Source organism: Acartia tonsa, chromosome 11 (assembly GCF_053477335.1).
Source record: "Acartia tonsa isolate MP-2025a chromosome 11, ASM5347733v1, whole genome shotgun sequence".
NCBI lineage: Eukaryota > Metazoa > Arthropoda > Copepoda > Calanoida > Acartiidae > Acartia > Acartia tonsa.
This window is the reverse complement of record NC_137270.1, coordinates 1,826,434-1,851,776: the sequence shown is the minus strand read 5'-3', so window position 1 is coordinate 1,851,776 and position 25,343 is coordinate 1,826,434. Positions and strand designations below refer to the sequence as shown.

Here is a 25,343-nt window from a genome sequence, read left to right as displayed (position 1 = left end):
GTTTAGAATACAGTTATATGAATTTATATACACACACATATGAATAGAGATACAAGAACTGATAGATATAGTGAGTGTAATAGTATGTAGCTTACCATGTTCATTCTTAGCATTAATGTTAGCTCCATTTTCTAAAATAATCCTAACTGCATCTATGTGAACAGACTCTACTGCCCACATAAGACTGGTTCCTCCTAGATATAAACATATTGATTTTTTTTTTGATAATATTTTGTTTTTTAGTTTATATTCAGATCTACACAAAGATAAATGTATAGATACAGATATACAGATGGATGGATAAAGATATCCTGTTAATAAAGTAAAAGGATCTCTGTGTGTCTGTGTACCAAAAGCTTTTGCTAACCACTGAACTGATATGGTTGTCCTTTACAATGTAGTTTCTCATTGGTCCTGAGAAGGTTTATAATTGCTTTGGAAGAGGTTACCACCAACCTCCGAAGAGAAATCGCCCCTACCACTTTTATTTAAATTTTCTTCATCTTTTTAAAACTACAATAAAAGATTGGTATGTCAAATTCAAGTGTCCCTATAGACACTCTAGGGATATAACTGATAAAATATTATATAATTAATGATTTGTGTAACTTACCCCAACCATTCTGAGCATTGACATCAGCTCCATGTTCTAAAAGAATCTTAACTGTATCTGGGGTTCCATACCGTGCTGCCCACATAAGACTGGTCTGTCCTAGATATTGAAAATATGATATTTAGTTTGCTGTCTAGATTATATTAATATATACACTTATATAAATTTAAAGTGTTATATTGATAGATAGACATATATTATACATAGATAATGTCACTTTAATAGTATGTAACTTACCAATTAAATCTTTAGCATTGACATCAGCTCCATGTTCCAAAAGAATCTTGGCTGTAGCTACTTCATCAAACTCCTTCCTGCTTGACTCAAAGTTCTCAAAGTTCTCAAAGTTCTCAAAACTAGAGCCTAGTGCCTTCATGAGACTGGTCTCTCCTTATAAAGATATATATGATTAAAATCTATTTCATTGTTTAAAGTACAATTTTGGAATTTAGAGATAAATATATAAAATAGATATTGTGACATTAATAGTGTGTTCTTACCAAGTTCATTCTTAGTGTTGACATTAGCTCCATGTTCTAAAAGAATCTTCATTGTAGCTGTTTTATCAAACTGTGTTTCCTCTAAACTAGAAAAACTTGCTGCCTTCATAAGACTGGTATCTCCTATATATAGAGATATTTAATTTATAATATATTTTATAGTTTATATTATATTTATATACACATGATAAATTTGCAGTGTTATATAGATGGATGGATATATATATTATATATAGATTATGGGACAATAATAGTATGAAGCTTACCCTTTTCATCCTTAGCATTGACGTCAGCTCCATGTTCCAAAAGAATCCTAACTAAATCTGTGTAACAAATCCTTGCTGCCTTCATTAGACTGGTCTCTTCTAAAATAGACATATTGAATTTATATATTTTTATACACTGAGATAAATTTACAGTTATAAATATTAGGGTGGGTTGATAATACACCTCTGGATGTTTTAAAATCTATCCTAAGTCTTAAAACTGCTAATGACCAGAAATACAATTGTATAGCTATTTGTAAATGGGTGTCAAAAATTTATTTAATCAGAACTATGGCTTCATAATGCTCCCATGAAAGGCATTGGGAAGTAGAATCAGGAACTTTTAGCTGTTTCAAAAAATCTCGTTCCTAGCCTGAGAAAATCTCAAAAAACCTCTACAAATTGGACAAGTCTCTATAAACCTTTAAAAATGGTAGTTTTTTAGTAATTTCTAAGGCTGGGAACGAGATATTTTGAAACAGACAAAAGTTCCTGATTCTACTCCTCAAGGCCTTTCCTGGGAGCACCATGAAGCCATAGTTCTGATTAAATAAATTTTTGACTTTCAGGTATACAAATGTATGTCTAGTTGTAGGTAAAAGGTTGGTAAATAAAGGGCAAGGAATTGAAATATGACACTGACTTATTCATAGTCTAAAATTCATTTTCAACTGGTGAAATGCACAAAAATATTTAGCCCTCTAGCATTAATAGCAACTGAAATAATAAGGGGAGAGGACATGAATGTCGTCTTTGTATATTTTATATTATTGAAATACATTTTTAAGTGGTTCCATTCTAAAACAGAATTATTTAAAATTCTTTTTTGGTCAGAAATTTTATTTAAGTTAGTTATATCTTTTGCATATCCCCTCTTTGTCTAATTCCAATATGAACCCGCCCTTATATATATATATATGAATGTATAGATAAATATTGTAAAATTAATAGTGTTTAGCTTACCTAGTTCATTCTTAGTGTTGACATCAGCTCCATGTTCTAAAAGAATCTTCACTTTAGCAAATGTGTCCTCAATATCACGATAACCATCTGCTGCCTTCATAAGACTGGTCTCTCCTTAATATAGACATATTGAATTTTAATGAATATCTAGTTGTTAAGAATATGTGTACATACACCATGACCCAAAATAAACTGTTTTATCCAGTTTTTTTAAACAATTAATTTTAGAATTAACTAATCTGTGATAATACTTTTATTATTATTTATTTTGCAACATATTGGTTTAAAAGTACACTAGTAAATGTCCCCATTTGAGATTAAAAAATTTTTTGGCACTGTGCAAATATTTGAATACCTGTAAAAAAGAAGAATGTTATGTTGATAGATAGATAAATAGATAATATGGCAATAATAGTATGTAACTTACCACTTTTATCCTTAGTGTTGATGTCAGCTCCATGTTCTAAAAGAATCCTAACTGAATCTGGGGTTCCATACTGTGCTGCACTCATAAGACTGGTACTTCCTAGATATAGCCATATTGAATTTAAAATATGCTTTATTGTTTAGAGTACAGCTATAGGATGTATATGAACAGATATAAATGTATATAGATGGATGGATGTTTTGACAATAATAGTATGTAGCTTACCATCTTTATCCTTAGTTTTGACGTCAGCTCCATGTTCTAAAAGAATCATAACTGTATCTGGGGTTCCATACTGTGCTGCCCTCATAAGACTGGTACTTCCTAGATAATAGCCATATTGGATTTAAAATATATAATTGCATTGATTAAGTTCTTATTTACAGAGAAAGTTGATAAAGAAAAATAAATATTTGACATCTTCTATGTTTTTAAAAACTTATTTTCTGATTAAATATATAATATGAGGATGGGGAGTTGAAGCAACTAGTTTTCTATTAATCTAATTGAATAGAGTTTTTTAAGATATATATTTTATTGTTATCATAGGATCTCGCTAACCTCTGAACTGATCGGGAAGGTTTATATTATAACTATTTTCTTGGGGGTGGGACACCCCCAACCCCCCAAAAAATTCTCCCCCCCCCCAATTTTTTTTTTTACTTTTTCTTTTAAAATCTAAAATAAGAAATTGGGTTATTAAATTCGACTCTCTCCTCCTCAAGTGCCCCTAGAGGCCTTAGGGGCGTAGCCGCTAGTATACACTATACTAGCTGCTATAACCCTAGAGGCCTCAAGGGGCACTTATGGTTTTGTGGAGGGGGAGGTGAAATTGATTCTCCATATTCAATTTTAGTTTGATAGAATAAAAGTTAATATGAGTGGGTGGTTTTCTCATGAGCAATTTTCCTTGGGAGGGTGGTGGTACCCTCTTACAAAATAGTTATAAGCCTTACCCAACCTTATCTATGAGAGGCTATATTGAAAAAGAGAACAATATAGGTTATGCAGTTATTGTGATTTTTTGGTACAAAGAGACACACAGATATACTGTTACTTTTATGTAAGGATTTCAAATGCATTACAGAGTTAGGTCTCTACAAGGTTTTCACAAGATTTCATTCTTTGTATATTATTCTTCAGTTAGCAGAAATAAATTATAAATCTTTCAAAAAAATATTATAAACAAAAAAAAATTCTTTTTCTCAAGAGCTTTTTAGAAACTTTGGCCTTAAAAATCTACGTTGATATATACTTAAAATTAATTTTTTTCTTGATCTGGTGTAAAATTGTACAGAGAACAAGAACATAATTTTTGATGATACATTAAGAAATAAAGGCTGTATACATAGACGTCCAAGCTTTTTTTTGGTGGGGGGGGTAAAATTTTTTGTTTATTAGAGATTTTTTATTTTTGGGGGGTATTTACCCCCTCAAAATTGTTTGGGGGGGTAAATACCCCCTCCTAAATGGTTGTGGGTGCCTACTGCACCCCCAGGTTAGGGGTGAATTTTAAATGGGGGGGTAAAATGAAAATATTTTGGGGGGGGTAATCGCCCCATTACCCCCCCCCCCTTGGACGTCTATGGCTGTATACCCTAAAAGATACTTTTTTTTGTGGGTATTACTGTATATATTTAGAAAATAGATGTATAGATAGATAGATATTGTGACATTAATAGTATGCAGCTTACCACTCTTATCCTTAGTGTTGATGTCAGCTCCATGTTCTAAGAGAATTCTAACTGTATCTGGGGTTCCATAAGACTCTGCTGCCCACATAAGACTGGTACTTCCTAAATATAGCCATATTGAATTTAAAATATGCTTTATTGTTTAGAGTACAGCTATAGGATGTATATAAACAGATAAAAATGTATATAGATGGATGGATGTTTTGACAAAAATAGTATGTAACTTACCCTGGTTATCCTTAGTGTTGATGTCAGCTCCATGATCTAAAAGAATCATAACTGAATCTGTGGTTCCATACCTTGCTCCCCACATAAGACTGGTCCTTCCTAGATATAGCCATATTGAATTTAACCCTTTACAGTCGGGCCCCTTGCCGCACCTTAATTGGTCGGGGGGGGGGGGGGCATTCAACGCCCTCCCTTATTATCTCAGTTCCTATTAGAGCTAGAGGGCAAAATTTTTTTGTGCAAGTCACCTGTTTGATAATGAATTTCCGACCTTTTATAAGTCTATGTCAATTTTTGCTTCCTTCACCCTTTTATTTAACAACCTTTGTTTTTAGGTCTTTTTTTACTTAAAAATTTCAAACAGCTGTAATTTTCTTATTTTTGAAGCTAAGAGAAAATTTTTTTCAGAAAATGTTTATCCTCATGTAAATTTTACATTAGAAATATCAAAATATAAATTTAAGCGGCCGCAGCTGTGCTTGGCAGCTGCCAGTCGCCGGTCGGCGGGAAAACAGCGGCGGATCTTCATGAAATTTTAATACTTTATGTAGACATGTAATTTGAAGTCAAAAATTGCGGCCACAGGAGCCTTTTAAAGATTTCTGGAGACCTGGAGGATCAGGACCTGCAGGATCATACCTGGACCCTGAAAGTGACTTGAACACCTGTATTTCATATAAGGATGTACTACTAGAGGATTTTTTAGTATTTTGCTATGATAAAATGCTTTGTTTTAGTCAAAACAATATTTTTGCTCTTTACCTGGATGACCCTGCCAGGTTTGCTGGCATCCTGTGCCCGCCAGGATGGAGATATTCAAAAAACTCCAACTCTCATTTATGTGTCATACCCATACTTAAAAAGCCAAGCAGTTTGGGCTTTTTATCTTTCACACACAGAAAGTGAGATAGAAAAAACTGGATATGGGGGGGGGCGTTCAACGCCCCCCCCCCCCCCAACCATTAAGGGTTAAAATATTCTTTGTTGTTAGAGTACATTTATAGCAATTATATACACATAAATAAATGTATACGGATAAATTTATAAATAGACATTTTGACATTAATAGTATGTAACTCACCCTGACCATCCTTAGCATTGACGTCAGCTCCATGTTCTAAAAGAAACTTCACTGTAGCTGAATTCTCCTCTAAATTCAAATTGGAAAAACCTGCTGCCTTCATAAGACTTGTCTCTCCTGATATATATATATATTAGATTTAAAGTATATTTTACGATTAATAGTTATTTATAGGGATTCAATACACAGAGAAAAATGTATACAGATATATAAATGGGAGGATAGATAGATATTTTGACAATAATAGTATGTAACTTACCCTGGTTATCCTTAGTGTTGATGTCAGCTCCATGTTCTAAAAGAATCCAAACTGTATCTACCCACCATTGTGCTGCCCACATAAGACTGGTCTGTCCTAGATATATTTATATTGAATTAATAATACATATTTTGTTCTTTATTGTATAGTTATAGGCATTATATACAGATAAATAAATGTATACAGATAGATGGATAAATAGATATTGGGACAATAATAGTATGAAGCTTACCCTGTTCATCCTTAGCATTGACGTTAGATCCATGTTCTAAAAGAATTCCAACTGTATCTGTGTTACCAAACTCTGCTGCCAGCATAAGACTGGTCTGTCCTAGATATAGACATATAGTGTTATGCAAATTCATGAATATATATCACATATAGATTATATGAATATAATAGTAAGCAGCTAACTATTATATTACCTAAGGATTTATATATACACAGAGATAAATTTATAGTGTTATATAGATGGAAGGATATATATTATATATAAAAAATGTGACAATAATGAACCGCTTTGATAATATCTCTAAAGCTTTTTTATCAAGTCTTTATAGGAGGGAGACTGAAGGACATTAAAGAGGGGGGGGGGAAGGGGTGATTACCCCCCCCCCCAAACGATTTTGAGGGTGCTGTAGGAACCCCTAAAATATTTTTTATTTTACCACCACCCTGTAAAATTTACCCCTACATTGGGGGTGCCATAGGAGAGGGTAAATACCCCATACAAAATAAAAAATCCCTATCAAAAAAAAATTTTTACCGCTAAATATTTAATAGTATTTTAGTATTAGGTAGGTACCTTTTTACATTATTAAATTATGAAAAAAAATTTACCTCTGCCAACAGATTTCAGGGGAGTAATTATCCCCCCAAGCAAATTTTAATCCTGGGTAAAAATTTTAGAGGGGGGGGGGGTAAAAAAAATTTGCTCCACGCTTCATGCGCCATTTTACCCCCCCACAAACACAAATTAACAACCCCCCCAAAAAAAAATATTTTACCCCCCCCCCCCAAATAAAAAAGCTTGGACGCCCCTGGGGAGACTTTCCAGTACCTCTTTGGAACAATCTTATAGAGGCTAGGGTCAAATCTGCAAGTAACTTAAATGGCAGTGTGGGTTAAACAAACCCAATTAATTTTCAATGGACAGACCAAACATACTCTGTCATATAAGTCATTTGTTGCTATAAAATGATTATCATGTACTGCTGTAACTTGTATGTATCTTACTAACCTGTTGAATCCATAGCATTGACATCTGCTCCATATTGTAGAAGGAGGTTGATTAATTCTGTATTATTTTGTTCAGTTGCACAAATAAGACTTGTTTTGTTCGCAATTTCAAAACCAGCAGGATGATAAGCTAAAAAATACATTTGAACACATTATCATATCAAATAGAAATGTGAAACAGACAATTTTAACTAATAATGAAAATTTAAAATCAATAAAGGCCTATTCATGTTTGATGATATTAGTTAAAATGCCCAAAGGTGGGAAGGTGATGGCTCATCTGCAGTAATTATGATTCCAAAAAAAGATCTTCTTGTTATTTTGTAATTTTATTTGTGGGTTAATTAAGAAATACTTGTTGCTTTTGTTTCAAATATTACAAAATTATGTATTACATTTTTGTAATATTGAACATATAATAGATTTGGTCAATATAGTAAGCACAGGGCAACATTTATTATTTCTACCTTCTTTGTCTACAAAGGGAAGTGAGAAATTTCAAATATTGCCAGAATATTTTCTATATCCATTACAGTACATAATAAGTAACTATTACACTATCTTGAACTAGAGTTGTAAAACTATTGTAAATGTGTAAACAAAATTTGTATTGGAAGTTTTGTAATATTACACATACAGACATTTATAATTTTCCATTCCTTTAACACAAGTTTTACAAATATATATGCCCATCCTGACTAAAGTGTGACAATTTAGTGTATAGAATTGGGGGGAAAATGGTATTTGGTTCAGGCTTGTGTCATCTGTTAACATTGCTTTCTGAGCTTGATAATAAATATGCTAAATTTACCTATCTCACTCAATTCTTCAATATTGGCTCCAGCATCTAGTAACTCTTTTACAAGTTCAGTTGATCCATTTCCATTACAAGCAGCTTTTATTATTTCTAAACAAATACATATTATGTGTTATCTTTTTGGTGCTACATCAACTCTTTTTCTCTCCTCTTTTTATACTTTTGGGAAAAAAATCAGGGAGGAAGGCAGCTGTTTTATGCAAGTCTCCAAAGTCTCCTATAATGTTTTCTTATTTGATGACCTAACAATTTTGGGAATTTTTATTGAATTTTGATTGACTCTTTAAATTAAGTGTTCAAACGTTTCAACCACTAATTGTAATCTACAGATGAGGTAATTTTGTGTATCATTATTGGGGATGTACATAAATTTATCAGCCATTGTCTTATCCCTTTAGATCCCTGATTAAAACTACAGATTAAATAACACATAACAACAATAAAGGGGTTGGCACTTCTCATCACTTCTTAGTGCAAAGAAAAATTTTAAATTAAATTTAACAGTCGACCAGGTGAAGGACTTAAAAACAAAGATTGTTAAATAAAAGGAAAGTAATAATTACAAAAATCTGAATATAACTCACCACTTTCATTTTCTTTTCTTTCTTCATATTGTATTACTAAAAAAATAACAATTCAAATTACATTTAGGTAATGTCTGATTAGTATATAACATAAATTTGATTTAAAGGGAGTGTGAACGTAAAAATTTCTCATCTGATTATCAAATCCTAACATTTACTAAGCACATTTCACTACACTGATCAACCAAAAATGTCCTATTCACAAAAATATCCAGAAATAATGCCTTGATTTTATGGTATTTTGAGAGGGAAAAAGGAAAAAACAGGGAAAATCTGAACGTTTTTGTTTCTTATAATGTTTGTAGGGATATTTAACTTGTCATATATAGTTGAAACAATTTACTTACTGTTAAGGATTTATTTTATGCTATAAAATTGCCAATTCGTTTTTTTATAACGTAGTAATTAGGTAATAAAGACATATTTTAAATTCGTATTATTGACAAAAAAAATACCTCACTGTCTACAAAGGGTTGAATCTCATAGGTTATATAAAATAATAATATCCTTTTTTATTGTGTTGAACAATAAATAACCCACTTTGGAGAATTAGTTTACACTTTTATCCGACTGTTTATAAAGAAATATTGCGTCTTTATTATTTACAAATTTGTAATTAAAGGTGGGCGAGAGATGGGCCATTTAAAGTTAATTGGATACTAATAAAAAACCTGTTTCTGGCTTTGTTATTGTATTTGGTTTTCAATAAAAAATATTGCTTATTTTATCAATTTCTAAGTAACTATACATTGGATTAAAGCAAGGATTAAGTTAAAAGCCAGCTTAACTGTTAGGAAAAATCTAGAACTATGTAAAAAAGTTTAATTTTAGCTATAATGGGAGAAAAAAGCAATTTAATGCACATTTTATATAATACGGAAAATTTCTTCCTTTCCCAGTACCTTATAAAAATCGTCGGAAAAAGCCGTTTTTTAAGCAAACAAAAGCGCGTTTTGCTCTATCTGTGAGATATTATGAATGAGATAATGTTAAGATTTGATATTAAGATGAGAAAAATTTACGTTCACAGTCCCTTTAACTACCAAATAGATTTTATAAATTTTATATAAGGTTCTGTAATCAAAAAAAATCTTACAATAATAGTAAGTTGGATCATGTAAGGAGTTTGTGAAGGATAAGCTGCCTCCAACATACAACATCAGACAAACCTAAATTTAGTAAAACATTTATTTGTAGCTAAATAATAATAATAACTAAAATAAGTAGCATAGCCTTTAATCATAGAATTATGAAAAATTAGACATACAGACAAACAAAATGAGTTGTATAGGGTGAGAGCATGGTAAATCTTCAGCAATCTGATTACAGCTAATAAAAACATATATTTCCTAAAGGGAATTAATCATAATTTATTAATAACAAGGATGACAACATCCATAAGAGCGAAGCACTGAATTAAACGTTGGACAAACGGATATTAACATTTGTAAATTGTAAGAACTGAATAATCAGAATATAAATGTAAGAGTCAAAACACAATTGTAAGTAAATTTGTTGAAAAACTGCTGGATACAGGATAATGTTTATGACCATACTTAATACTTACATTTTTAGAATTTGATTATAGAGTTGCTTCGCTTATAACATTATCGGATGATTAGATCACATGAAAATTTGTTGTTAAAAAAGTAAAAAAATCGATATGTTTAAACTGGACGTACGGACATTCTGGTAATGATTATAGAGTTGCTTACTACTAAAGGAATCACCATGCAAAGTTTGAAATCAATAGGACAATTCTAACATGCCTAAATTAAACTAAAAAAGCTATCCATTACGGACGGACGGACGTTTGGACGGACTGACCCTAATTATAGAAAAGCTTCGCTTTTAGAAATACCACTTTTGTTGCCTGTATTAGACCCTTCTAAAGATCAACAGCACCCCCCCCCCCTTCTCCCCAATTTTGTTTTATGCTTTACTAGAAATGAGTTAGACAAATTGCTATATTATTCTTTTAAAATCAATATATTATATTTTGAATATCATATAATAGGACTATCAGCTTCACCCATAGCATCTAGGAGCTCTATATTTGATAGAAAATGAACTAAAACCATCCCATGGCTTAAATCTAAATATAACATATCTTAAAATCAGCCTGGGACCCATGTGAAGCTTTTCTGAAATAAAGTACTAAATCATTTTAATAATTATTTAAAGCTTAGTTATTTATTGCATACTAGCGGCTACGCCCCTAGAGGCCTCTAGTGGCACTTTAAATGTTTTTGTTTGTTAAAGTCTATGTTAATTATTTATGTTACGATACCTACCATATGTAACATTGAAGTCTCCTTATTTATGTTACGATACCTACCATATGTAACGTTGAAGTCTCCTTATTTATGTTACGATACCTACCATATGTAACGTTGAAGTCTCCTTATTTATGTTACGATACCTACCATATGTAACGTTGAAGTCTCCCAGATTTTAAGAAAATTTTCAATTTTTTGTCATTTCTTTTGGGAGGGTGGTAGTACCCTCCCCCAAAATAGTTAAAAACCTTCCCAGGACATATGAGAATCTACCCTGTTAAGGAGAACCCGATCGGTTCAGCGGTTAGCGAGATCCTTCAGTACAGACACACAGACAGACAGACAAACATCCTGTTACTTTAGTATAAGGATTGCAGTTTTGTAAAGATAGGAAAACAAGTATGACAACATCCATAAGAAGCACAAAAAATCGTAGATGGGAATACGTACAAGTAGATTTAAAGGGTATTTATTAAAATCAAGAATAGATTTTTTGGATAAAATAACACGAAACCTTGTTTTATTTTGTATGATGACGATGGTCAAAGTAAATTACATAAAAGATGCTCCTAACAATGGGAAAAATTATTTTGATACTGATATCCCCAAAAAGTTTGAAAATTGGATGAAAAAAAAACAAAGATATGGGGTAATATGTAAAACATATAAGAATAGCCAAAAACCGGATAAAACGCAGTCTGGCCGCCATGGTTGTTTTCTTAAAACGACAGACAATTTAATTTTTATATCCTTAACTTAAAAAATTAGAAAAATCGAACCATATACACTGAAGATATGGAGAAAAATGTGAAAAATGTAAAAATAGCCTAAAACCTGTTAAAAAGACGGGAAATTTTTTTTGATATCTAACTGAAAAAAAATTGAAAATCGGACTATAAACACTGAAGATAGAGAAAAATGTGAAAAATACAAAAATACAAAAATAACCTAAAACCTGCTAAGAAGGCATTCTGGCCTTCATGGTTGTTTTCTTTAAACGACGGGAAATTTAAATTTGATATCTATAACTGAAAAAATTTTGAAAATCGGACCATAAACACTGAAGATATGGAGAAAAATATGAAAAATATAAAAAGAGCCTAAAACCTGCTAAAAAGCGGTCCGACCGCCAATGATGTTTTACAGTCAATTGAGCTCCTTAATGATGGGAATGTTAATAAAAATTTCAGCGTTCTATCTTTTATAGGAGCTGAGTAAATCCCATTTCCCCCATACGGACGGACGGACTGACGGACAAAGTGAATTATAGATTAGCTTTGCTACTAACAAAGTGAATTATAGAGTAGCTTCGCTACGTACTAAAAATCAATTAAATTCAGTTTAATTTGCCTCAAGGGCAAGAACTACACAATTCTAAGTGAATTTCTCCCCCCTTCTTACCCACTTCCCTCCAACTACATCAAAAACAAGTTTTGCGCCAACTCTATGCCAACAAAATATTTAAATTTTGGAATTTCAAATAGTATTAATTGGCTGAATAGCTGCACCTGCACCAACAGACGTAAGGAACGGGCCAACAAATTAAGTATTCTTTTTGTAATATTAGTTTGAGTTTTCATAAACATCATCCATAAAAGCGAAGCTCTAATTGTAGGACAAACAAACATTAACACTTGTACAGTGTCATAACTGAATAATCAGAATATAAATGTATATAAAGCCGTAAATAAATTTGTTGAAAAACTGCTTAATTACATAATTATGTTAAAGGACATACTAATATTTTTAAGACCTGTTTATATTGATGCTCCACTTAAAACGTTGTACTTTGTTGTTCTAGGAATCAGTATGAAAAAAATCAGATCAATCAAATAATTTATTACACAAAAATTTGCTGTTAAAAAAAGTTAAAAATTTAAATTTCAAAATGGATGTACGGACATTCTGGTAAAGATGATAGAGTTGCTACGCTTTCTATATTCTACCTTACTACTACAGGAATCACCATGCATATTTTGAAACCGAAAGGACAATTCTAACATGCCTAATTTAACGAAAATAGCTATCTGTCTCGGACGGACGGACCGACCATAATTATAGAAAAGCTTCGCTTTTAAAAACATTAAATGTTAAGTTGAGAAAAAGTTAAGGAGGAAATTATGAAAATATATAGGCTGGGTTCTATATTTTTCACAATTTTTGTGTGTGTGTGTGTGTTTGGTAGATTTGTGTGTTTGGTAGGTTTTGTGTGTGTGTGTTAGTGTGCGCATCACAAGTATGTAACAAACATTATTTTGTAATATACTAGTTGCTTCAAACATAGCCTCTAGGGGAGGTGAGGCAGGTCTGGAATAGTTATTTCTTTCATCGTATTATAAACCGCTTTCCGCGGATATAGAATGTACAATTATAAGATTAAAACTAGTTTTTTTAGCCCCGAGTTGCCGAAGGCACGGGCTAAAAAAACTGGTTTTAATCGTATGGTACATTTCTATATTCGTAGAAAGCTAGATATAATACGATGATAGACATAGTTTTTTTGTATGGATGAGAACCGGTTCCTATCCACCGGATTCGAATGAATACGAGAAAATAGCTTAAACCACCCAAATACCTTAACTTAAAAGCCTAAAGCCTAAATTAACGAAAAGAGATAACTGTTGATTGAATGACAGACGGACTGACGTACCGACCCTAATGATAGAAAAGCTTCGCTTTTAAGACCCTAATTATAGAAAAGCCTGTTTTTAAAAATTCTTCAGCTATACATGTTAAATATATCATAATCACTGCATTGATATATTAATATAATCCTTATACTAAAGTAACAGGATGTTTGTCTGTGTGTTTGTATGTTTGCACCAAAGGATCTTGCTAACCGCTGAACTGATTGGGTTCTCCTTAGCTTCTCATAGGTCCCAGGAAAGTTTATAACTATTTGGGGGGAGGGTACCACTACCCTCCCAAGAGAAATCACAAAAAATCAAAAAAAAATTTACGTTTCTCGATTTTACAAAGAGAGTTCAATAAACATAAACGTCAACGCAACATAGACATAGGTGAAATATAAAAAAATAACATTTAAAGTGCCACTAGAGGCGTCTAGTGGCGTAGCCGCTAGTACCCTGTGACATAAAGTAGTAAGGTTTATTGTCTGAAGCTAAATATCTCAAAAATTTCTGTTCTGTATAGGTTGTAACTGTAAAGAATGTTTTATTAATATCTTAGGTTTGTTTTAGGCTATTTTTTGACCTCCCCCTCCAGGCTAGAGCCAAAGCAAATACTTACAAAGCTAGATGTCATCATGATTACGGAAGCAAAAGAACTAATGATTGTTTAATCTGAATGTATTTTCTCTTTTTCTTATTTTTTTTGTAATTCACCAAGTTAAAACAAAATGTAATTCACCGAGATTTCAGCTATTTTTAAAAGCGAAGCTTTTCTATAATTAGGGTCGTTCCGTCCATCCGTATGTCCGTCACAGAGAGTTAGCTCTTTTCGTTAATTTAAACAGGTTAGAATTGTCCTATCGATTCCAAACTTTGCATGATGATTCCTACATGATGAGTTAGGTACAATTTAGAAAGCGTAGCAACTCTATAAACAATACCAGAATGTCCGTACGTCCATTTTAAACATGTCGATTTTTAACTTTTTTGACAACAAATTTTTGTATGTTAAAATTATCCGATTATTCTGATTTTTTGAAAACTGATTTCTATTACAACAAGGTACAATGTTATAAGCGAAGCATCTCTATAAACAAGTCCCAAAAATGTAAGTATGTCCTTAAACAGTATCATCTATTTATGCAGTTTTGCAACAAATTTTCTTAAAATATTTTTTGTACTGATACATTGATATTCTGCTAATTCAGTTCTGACAATCTACAAGTGTTAATGTTTGTCCTTCCATTTCAGAGCTTCGCTTTTATGGATGTTGTCATCCTTGTTGTTTTAGTAATTATATTAAAGAATCTAAGGTGGGGCTTTATATTGTGTGTGAGAGTTTGTGTGTGTGTGTGTGTTAGAGAGAAAGTTTGAACTTGTTTGTGTGTATGTGGATGCAGCTAACAGTGTTTTAGTACTTTTATTAAAGAATTTAAGGTGGGGCTTTATATTGTGTGTGAGAGTTTTTGTGTGTGTGTGTGTTAGAGAGAAAGTTTGAAATTGTTTGTGTGTATGTGGATGCAGCTAACAGTGTTTTAGTACTTTTATTGAAGAATTTAAGGTGGGGCTTTAAATATTGTGTGTAAGAGTTTGTGTGTGTGTGTGTGTCATAGAGAAAGTTTGAAATTGTGTGTGTGTATGTGGAAGCAGCTAACAGTGCCTAGTAAAAAAAGTCTTCAATACAAATGACCAAAGATAGGCCAGTATAAATTTATTATGACCAATGGTAAAAATTGGTAATTTGTATTTTATGACGTCATCTTTTATTAGACACTTCAATATGCTTATTAAGGATACTTTACTAGCGGCTACGCTAGTAAGAGCACTTGGAGTGAAAGGGGGGGGGGGGGGTTCGTAGACCCCCCCCCTTATCAATTGTTGTTTTAAGAAGAAAAAGTTTTAAAATTGTTTTTTTTTTGGAGGGGGGGCATTTTTTTTTAGGGTTGATTTCTCTTGGGAAGGTGGTGGTATCTTTAGCCAACATAATGATCTTTTTACTTTTTTATTAGGCTTTAGAAAAAATATATTTTGTGGCCAATTAATCCAATTTATTTTAATTCCATCCCACTTCACGCCTCCCCCCCCCCCCTTAAAATACCTGTCTTAAACTAACCCTTATCCCAATTAAATCCTAAATTAAAATCACTTTAGACACTGCTATTTTAAACCATCTAATTAAGATTTGATAATTGTACTTTAACAAGATAGATAATCATTATACTAAAGTAACAGGATGTTTGTGTGTTTGTATGTTTGTACCGAAGGATCTCGCTAACCGCTCAACCGATCGGGTTCTCCTTAACAGGGTAGATTCTCATATGTCCCGGGAAGGTTTATAACTATTTTGGGTGAGGGTACCACCACCCTCCCTAGAGAATTTTTTTTTATTTAATTTCTCGATTTTAGAAAGAGAGTTCAACGAAAAATAAACGTCAAACGCAAAATAGCCATATTTTAAATATAACAAAAAAAACATTTATAGTGCCACTAGAGGCCTCTAGGGTTGTAGCCGCTAGTATACATATATTGTTATACATCTTACTAATGTTATATCTTTATTTTTGTTGCAAAAGTAGTAAGTTAGGTTTCAGAAAATTTTACATTAAAGTTGTGGAAATAGGTGTTCTGTGTTGACATTGAACAAAACATAATTAGTAGCAAAGCTACTCTATAATTTACTTTGCCTGTCCGTTAGTCAGTCCATCAGTCAGTCCATCAGCCAGTCCATCAGTCAGTCCGTCAGTCAGTCCGTCAGTCAGTCCATCAGTCAGTCCGTCAGTCAGTCCGTCAGTCAGTCCGTCAGTCATTCCGTCAGTCAGTCCATCAGTTAGTCCATCAGTCAGTCCATCAGTCAGTCCGTCAGTCAGTCCGTCAGTCAGTCCGTCAGTCATTCCGTCAGTCAGTCCATCAGTCAGTCCATCAGTCAGTCCATCAGTTAGTCCATCAGTCAGTCCGTCAGTCAGTCCATCATTCAGTTCGTCAATCTGTCAGTCACAACCCACAAAGGTTTTGGCCCAATTATTAGATAAGCTAAAAATAAAAAAATAAGCATTTTTTTATATATGTCATTTTCATTCATAGCATTAGCTTTTTTTAGTAGCGAAGCTACTCTATAATTCGAAATGTCCGTCCGTCCATTTATTTTTTATCCGTTTTTGTTTTCCACAACTGATTTTCTCGGCTCCTATAAAAGATATAAGGCTGAAACTTCTTGTCACTATTCACATAAATATGGAGCATAATTAAGTATGAAACATCCGTAGCGGTCAGACTGATTTTAAACAGCTGTTTACCCGCTTTTATTTTTTACAACAGATTATCTCTGATCCTACAAAAGTTACACGGCTGAAACTTCTTACCAATATTCCCTTCATTAAGCACCATAATTAGACATAAAAGATCTATGGTAGTCTGACTGTTTTTTTTAGCTGTTTTCCTTTTTACAACTTCCAAAGACATAACCTTATTTTTCTAAGGTTTCGTGAATTCAAATTTTTGCATATTCTCTCTTTCTTTGTTATGAAAACATATAATCTGCTCTATACCTAACGTGGTCAAATGTTATTTATACATTAGACACCGGCAAAACAAATAATGATCAACTTTTAGTTAATTATTGAGTTAACCCCTAAGTTAAATAAAAACAAGGAAGACAATATCCATAAGTAGCGAAGCTCAAAAAGTTATGAATGGATATTGTGAAAAAATTTACTACAGAGCAGTTTCATACAATAATCATTAAACTTTAAAATCACAAACCCTTTAAAATCACGCAACCCTTAAATCACAAAAACTTAAAAATCTAGGAATCGATCTAGCACCGCAATTAATAGGAATATTCACTAAAAATTTCAGCTGTCTACTTTGAAGAGGAGCTGAGAAAATCACGTTTCCCCCATAGCGTTATACGGACTGACAGACATACAAAGTGAATTATAGAGTAGCTTTGCTACTAACAATAAAATTAATAAATCAAAGAAATTGAATTCTTAAATGCAATCTTATGAAAAGGGGGCTCTTGGAAAAATTAAAGCGTATTTGCTTTACATGTTACATTTTAATTTCTAGATCATCCGAATAGAGTTTTTATGGACATAAATTCTACCTGAGCTGTCAATGGGTTAATTAAAAACATTTTTTGCTTCTTCAACTATAAAAAAAAAGATTTATACTATTAAACTCATATCATATTGTTTAGCCCTGGGGAGAATATGTTATTATTTAAAAGCTAAGCTTTTCTATAATTAGGGTCAGTCCGTACCTCTGTACATACGTCCGTAACGGTTATCTCTTTTAGTTAATTAAAACAGGTTTAAATTGTACATTGATTTCAAACTTTTCATGCTGATTGCTATAACAGATAAGAACGACATAGAAAGCAAAGCAACTCTATAATCATTACCAGAAAGTCCGTACGTCCATTTAAAACATGCTGATTTGAACCTGTTACCTCCTAATAACGAGCAGACATGCTATATGTTAAGCCATGGTTAAATTTTAGTATATGGTTAAATAACTACAAGAAGTCCAAATAGGAGCATAAGAGGAGGTTATTGATTCACAATATCAATGTTTCAATATATTTGTCCAAGAGTTTTTTAAACACTGATATTTTAGCTTAGTTCACAAAAGACACAGGTCGACCAATTTAATAAAGATATGTGTTGGTTGTACCTGTTTAGGTTGACCTGCAGAAAAAAAAGGTCGACCTCTAAAACTCTATTGTGAACTGGGCTTAAGTCTGTAGATTTAACATTCACAGGTAGATTGTTCCAATCTTTTGTGGCTCTCGTGCTGAGGAAATTTTTACCAATTTCTGTGTGATGGGATAGACTGTTTTCGCATCAATATTAGGTATGTTTCTGGTTGTTCTTCGGCCAGGTTGAGAAGCCTTAAACCACATACACACAGATACATTTACATCCTATTATTTTAGAAGGTATAATTTTTTATGCCTTATAAACTTGGATATGAATAGATCAAGACAAAAAAAATTATAAAATGATTGTTCCGAAAATCTAGCTTTAAAAATTGCTAACTGCTAAATTTTAGCTGCAAGTAGTACTTTAATTGAAGTTTATGTCTCCAGAATCAGGTGGTTTCTGGACAGGTAAAAAATAAAAAAATTTTATTAGGTAAGTTTTCAAAACAACATAAGCACCTTTTAGATATTATTTACATATTAAATGAAAATATTACAATCGGCCTCCAGGTTCAGGTGCTGCAGGGCTCCAGGTGGTTTCTGGATAGGTAAACAAATCAAAAGTTATTATTTGAAGATTTAGAGGTAAGATTTAAAACAACAAAACTATTATTTACATATTAGAAGAAAATATTACAATTGGCTTCCAGGTTCCGGTGCTGCAGGCCTTCAAGTGGTCTCTGTGCAGGTAAAAATCTAAATTTCTCATTTTAAGAGTTATAGGTAAGTTTATAAAACAACATAAGCACCTTTTCAGATGTTATTTACATATTTAAAAAAAAATTACGAACGACCTCCAGGTTTAGGTGCTGCAAGCATCCAGGTGAGCTTCAGACAGGGGGATAGACATAGTTAAACTTTGTATTATATATAGAGAAGGATATAATTTAGATTCTTTATTGATTTCCTCGCTATATTGCACTCTAAAAATAAAATAAAGTGAAAACACCAGGGATCCAAAGGGATGAGACAATGGCCAAAAAAATTGGTCGTTTGGTCACTCAACTTAATAAACCAGCCAATCAAACTTCAAACCAATCAAAGTCCCCAAAGATGTTAAACCAATGAATAAATAAACGTTATTATAAAACTTTTAGGACCTGCGTAATAAATAGCCCATAGTCCCCTACCTCCCTTAAAACTACACACACTTCATTTTATAATCAAAACTAATCAGTACAAGGCAACATGAAAGAATATAAGAAATAATCTAGTATAAAGTAGAACGATGTCTGTATGTCCGTCTGAAGTTTAAGATCTTGGTAACCACTGAACCTAATTGTCAATAATAGTATTCTCTATGATCAAAAATACCAATATCTTTTCTCCATAATTCTTTATAATTATCATTTTTTAGGTCGAAAGGTATCAAATATTTCATAAACAAGGATGACAAGATCTATAAAAGCTTTAAAACAGTAGGACAAACGAACATTGGACTGCATAAGCAGAATATAAATGTATAAAATGTAAACAAAACTGTAATTAAATTTGTTGAGAAACTACTTAAATAAAGTATACTGCTTATGGGGACATATTAATTTTTAGGACTTATCTATAAAGCTGCAATGCTTTCTTAATCGTACCTAACTATTATAGGAATCATCATGAAAAGTTTGAAATTGATAGAGCAATTCTAATGTGTCTAAATAAACGGAAAGAGCTAACTGTTCCGGACGAACGGATGGCCCTCACCTGCATAAAAGCTTTGCTCTTAAAAAGATCTTCTTACTGTTATTTACAAAGCTTATAATTTTTATTAGCTGCTATTTAAGACAAGGATGACAACATCCATAAAAGCAAAGCTCTGAAATGGAAGGACAAATGAACATTAACACTTGTGGAGTGTATGAAATGAATAAGCAGTATATAAATGCATAATTCTAAACAAAATTGTTGGTAAATTTTTTCCTAGACTGCTTGAATACTTGATACTGTTTAAGGATATACTTACATTTTTAGGACTTGAATATAGAGATGCTTTGCTTATAACAGTGTACCTTGTTGTTATATTAATCAGTATTCCAAAATAAGATGAATAGAATAATTTTAACATACAAAAATTTGTTGTCAAAAAAGTATAAAAATCAGCATATTTTGAATGTACGTACAGACATTCTAGTAATGAATATAGAGTTGCTATGCTTTCTAAGTCTATTATAGGAATCATCATGCAAAGTTTGAAATAAATAGGACAATTCTAACCTGTTTAAAGTGACGAAAAGAGTCAAATATTTAGTCAAAGTTGGGTTCAGAACAAGTTAAGGAGGAACTTATGAAACTCTTTTTCTATCTCAAATTTTTTGTTTTTACATAACTATTGAGTGTGTGTGCGTGGGTGTGCGTGTTTGGTAGGATTTTGTGTGTGTGTGTTGGTGTTGGTGCGCGCATTACGAGTTTTGTAACAAACATTTTTTTTTGTAATATACTAGTTGCTCCAACCATAGCCTCTATGGGAGGTCAGGGAGGTCAGGAAAAAAACATAAAACCACCCAAATATCTGTATAAAGTTTCTCTCAAGAATACTATACATAAGGATCAGAAATTATCAAGATTTCAAGCTTTAGACCAAAAACCTTACTTCTTTAGGTTAAAGAATATCTATCTCCATATCTATCTAACTTCAAAAGATGCTTAATCTGTCATAAACTTACTTCTCTGACAATCTCATAGTAATTGGTTGAGAGGCCTCTAGGGGCACTTGAGGTGGTAGAGGTTTGAATTCAACACCCCTTCTCTATTTTTTATTTTTTAAAACTAATTTGAGAGGTTTTTATCGGGGGTACCTTTTCACATTTTTAAATTTAGTTTTAAAACAAATATTTAGATTTTTAGGGGTGGGGGTTAATTTTATTTTTTTCTAGGTGTGATTTCTCTTGGGTTGGTGGTTCCCTCCCTTAAAATAGTTATAAACCTTTTAAAAACCTATAAATAACTATATTGAAAAAGGAGAACAATATCGTTTCAGCAGTTAGCGAGATCCTTCTGTGCAGACAGACAGACAGACACAGATCTTTTAACTTGATATATAAGGATTAGCGGATATACACACTTAAAAGGATAACAGCATGCCTATCATTTTAATGCTTCGAGCATTTATTTCTATAAGTAGAGTCGGTCCGTCCGTACGTTCGTCTTTTTGTTAATTTAGGCATGTTAATCGATTTCAAACTTTGCGTGATGATTCCAACAACAGTTAGGTACAATTTAAAAGCAGAGCCACTAGTATCATTACCAAAATGTCCGTGCGTCCATTTTAACCATTTTTAACTTTTTTTAACAATAAATTTGTGTATAATAAAATTATTCAATTGATCTGATTTTTTTAATTCTGATTCCTAGGACAACAAAGTATAATGCTATAAGCGAAGCATCTCTATAGTAAAGTACTAAAAATTTAAGTATGTCCTTAAACATAATCCTGTATTTACGCAGTTTTTCAATAAATTTACTTTCAATTTTATTTTGACTTTTATAAATTTGTATTCTGATTATTCAGTTCTGACACTCTACAAGTGTTAATGTTCGTTTGTCCTACCGTTTCAGAGCTTGTATTTTATGGATGTTGTCATCCTTGTTTAGAAAAATATCTGTTAGCGAGAACCTTTGAAATAAATAAAGAAATACACACAGAAAAACATCCTATTAAAATGTAAAGGAAACAAGGATGACAACATCCATAAAGCAAAGCACTGAAACGGTAAGGCAAACGGACATTAACACTTATATAGTGTCAGAACTGAATAATCAGAATATAAAAGTATAAGAGTCGAAGCAAAATTGAAAGTAAATTTGATGAAAAACTGCTTGATACAGGATAATGTTATGGACATACTTCCATTTTTAGAACTTGCTTCGCTTATAATATTGTACTTTGTTGTAACAGAAATCCATATAACAAAAATCAAATCTAACTACAACAGGAATGACCATGCAAAGTTTGAAATCGATAGGCCAATTCTAACATGCCTAAATTAACGAAAAAAATATACCTCGGACGGACGTACGGATCCAACCTAATTACAGAAAAGCTTCGCTTTTAACAAGGATCATCCAGCAATTTTCCTACCAAAAATGCAACACTATATTTTTAAATTTAAATCAGATTCAAAAGACAAACAATGATTATAAAAAGTTTAACATTATATTTCAAAAACAAATTTCTGTCAGTAATGTCAAAATACTTTTCTATTTTTACTTAAATTTGGTATTTTTAAAAGCTTTGAAGTAAATACAAAGTTTTCTACATAAATTAAAGACATTAAAGACAGACTGAAGGTCCAATTATGTCTGCCGGGAATATGTTTTCCCCCTGAACTTACGGAATGACAAACAGACAGACATTTCGAAACATAGATTAGACTTGCTACAATAAAAGTCCTATAAAATGTCTTATCCATGTCTTTTCCAATTGTTAGTAGTGTTGCTATTATATAATTATGGTAGGTCTCAATGTAAGAATAATTTAATTACACACTGTAAATTCAATTGTAATAAATATCTTTTCCTAATTCAAGTTTACTTTTCCATAAAGAAAATCATACCTGATGCTGTCTAAAATGGTGCAAAAAATGGAAACAAATTTCAAATTGATTTGACGGGGCTGTTTATTTACGTCACAAGTGAGGGGAAAGAAAAGGGAAGGAGGAAAGAAACCCCCTAGAAAAGAGATGGGGGTATGACACACGCCAAAACAATTTGAAATTTGTCCCCATTTTTTGAACCATTTTAGACAGCATCATCATACCTTCCTTTAAATAATTCATTATGTATAATCCAATGCTTTTTAATAGCACTGCTATTCTAACAATCAATTCTACAAAAACACGAAACCTTTGGAATTAAAGTGGGGGTAAATCTTGTTTTATGTGACTGAAGAGGGGTGGGTAAGACGGTGAGGAAAAGGGGAAGGGGTTGTGGGGAAATTTTCCTTTAGAATTGTTTGTCAGAATCACATTCCCTTTTCGCTGAATAACATAGCTACTACTTTGTTAGTCTTTCTTTATGTTACATGATGTTTTAAAGTTAGGGTTGGTCCTTCCGTCCGTCATGGACAGTTAGCTCTTTTCGTTAATTAATAAAAATGTTAGAATTTTCCTATTGATTCTAATTTTTGCACGGTGATTCTCTAATACTTAGGTACAATTTAGAAATTGTAGCAACTCTAAAAGCATTACCAGAATTTACGTACATCCATTTCAAACACGTTGATTTTTAACTTTTTTAACAACAAATTTTCATTAAAGCGAAGCTCTGAAATGTAAGGACAAACAAACATTAACACTTGTAGAGTGTCAGAACAGAATAATCTAAATATTAATGGATAAGTCTATACAAAATTGTAAGTACATTTGTTGCAAAATTGATTAAATACATAATTCTGTTTAAGGACATACTAACGTTTTCAGGACTTTATTGTAGAGATGCTTCACTTATAACATTGTACCTTGTTGTAATAGGAATCAGTATTCCAAAATACAGATAAATAGGATGATTTTAACATACAAAAAAACAGTCTATCCCATCACACAGAAATTGGTAAAAATTTCCTCAGCACGAGAGCCACAAAAGATTGAAACAATCTACCTGTGAATGTTAAATCTACAGACTTAAGCCCAGTTCACAATAGAGTTTTAGAGGTCGACCTATTTTTTCTGCAGGTCAACCTAAACAGGTACAGCCAACAAATATCTTTATTAAATTGGTCGACCTGTGTCTTTTGTGAACTAAGCTAAAATATCAGTGTTTAAAAAACTCTTGGACAAATATATTGAAACATTGATATTGTGAATCAATAACCTCCTCTTATGCTCCTATTTGGACTTCTTGTAGTTATTTAACCATATACTAAAATATATTTAACCATGGCTTAACATATAGCATGTCTGCTCGTTATTAGGAGGTGACAGGTTCAAATCTTGTCATAAACAAAGATGTTAAAGAGATATTCCTACTGCTGCTATGTCAGATGCATGAGAAAGAGTATGGGAGAATGCCTTTGCCAAAAACAAGTGTAACTCAGTACCATGCACTTCTGGACTTGGTTGTTGGGTGTTACTTAACCTAATAACCCAGGTGTTTATGATTCCCAATAGTTATCATTGGTTGTTGGACGTTACATTTATACAGGGTGTCATGGACATCAGTCTAAATCATATGAGGTAATTGATGAGACAATATATGTACTCTAAGATCTACCGAACGGCTAGGGCTTTTTAATAAATATAAAGAAGAAAAACTATAAAAATAAAATGATGCACAGATTTTTACAGTCACCTTAATTGTTTTAGAAGCTTAACATAGGTCCACGTTTTATTCTTTTTTAATTTTAAAATTACGTCTTGGGATGTTGTCAAGTTTAATATTAACCAGGATGACAACATCCATAGAAGCGAAGCGCTGAAACGGTAGGACAAACAGACATTAACACTAGTATAGTGTCAGAACTGAAAAAATCAGAATATAAATGTATAAGAGTCGATGCAAAATGTAAGTAAATTTGTTGAAAAACTGCTTGATACAGAATTATGTTTATGGACATACTTAAATTTTTAGGACTTAGTTATAGAGTTGCTTCGCTTATAATATTGTACTTTATTGTCCCAGGAATCAGTATACTAAAAATCAGATCAATCGGATAATTAGATCATATTAAAATTTGTTGTTAAAAAAGTAAAATAATCAACATGTTTAAAATGGACGTACGGACATTTTGTTGATGATTATAGAGTTGCTACGCTTTTAAATCGTACCTAACTAGTAGAGGAATCACCATGCAATGTTTGAAATCTATAGGACAATTCCAACATGCCTAAATTAACGAAAAAAGCTATCCATTACGGACGGACGTACGCACGGACGGACGGACCGACCATAATTATAGAAAAGCTTCGCTTTTAAAAAGTAGAATCAAAAGCTATTTTGTTAATGAAAAGACATTAATTGAAAATTAGTATAACTATAATTAATAAAATCTTTAAAAAAAATCTTACATCTACTAATTACTGAAAACACCGACTAGCTGTTTTGAAAAATTGCTACTTATAGATCATCTTTGTAAA

At 32.2% G+C, this 25,343-nt stretch overlaps 1 protein-coding gene across 1 annotated transcript in view; it reads right to left on the bottom strand.

Moving 5' to 3' along the window:
• The window catches only part of LOC145332436 (uncharacterized), a 37,883-nt gene that overhangs the window by 3,517 nt on the left and 9,023 nt on the right, over positions 1–25,343 (bottom strand). Inside the window, exons 5-21 of the mRNA XM_080177431.1 lie at positions 9,768–9,840; positions 8,672–8,707; positions 8,082–8,177; positions 7,272–7,400; positions 6,264–6,362; positions 6,032–6,127; positions 5,773–5,889; positions 4,692–4,790; positions 4,464–4,565; positions 2,995–3,093; positions 2,770–2,868; positions 2,343–2,456; positions 1,380–1,478; positions 1,114–1,236; positions 851–1,003; positions 614–712; positions 96–194 (exon numbers count right to left, since the gene is read on the bottom strand). Coding sequence (XP_080033557.1) covers positions 96–194; positions 614–712; positions 851–1,003; positions 1,114–1,236; positions 1,380–1,478; positions 2,343–2,456; positions 2,770–2,868; positions 2,995–3,093; positions 4,464–4,565; positions 4,692–4,790; positions 5,773–5,889; positions 6,032–6,127; positions 6,264–6,362; positions 7,272–7,400; positions 8,082–8,177; positions 8,672–8,707; positions 9,768–9,840 — 1,732 coding nt within the window. The remainder of the gene's footprint in view (positions 1–95; positions 195–613; positions 713–850; positions 1,004–1,113; positions 1,237–1,379; positions 1,479–2,342; positions 2,457–2,769; positions 2,869–2,994; positions 3,094–4,463; positions 4,566–4,691; positions 4,791–5,772; positions 5,890–6,031; positions 6,128–6,263; positions 6,363–7,271; positions 7,401–8,081; positions 8,178–8,671; positions 8,708–9,767; positions 9,841–25,343) is intronic.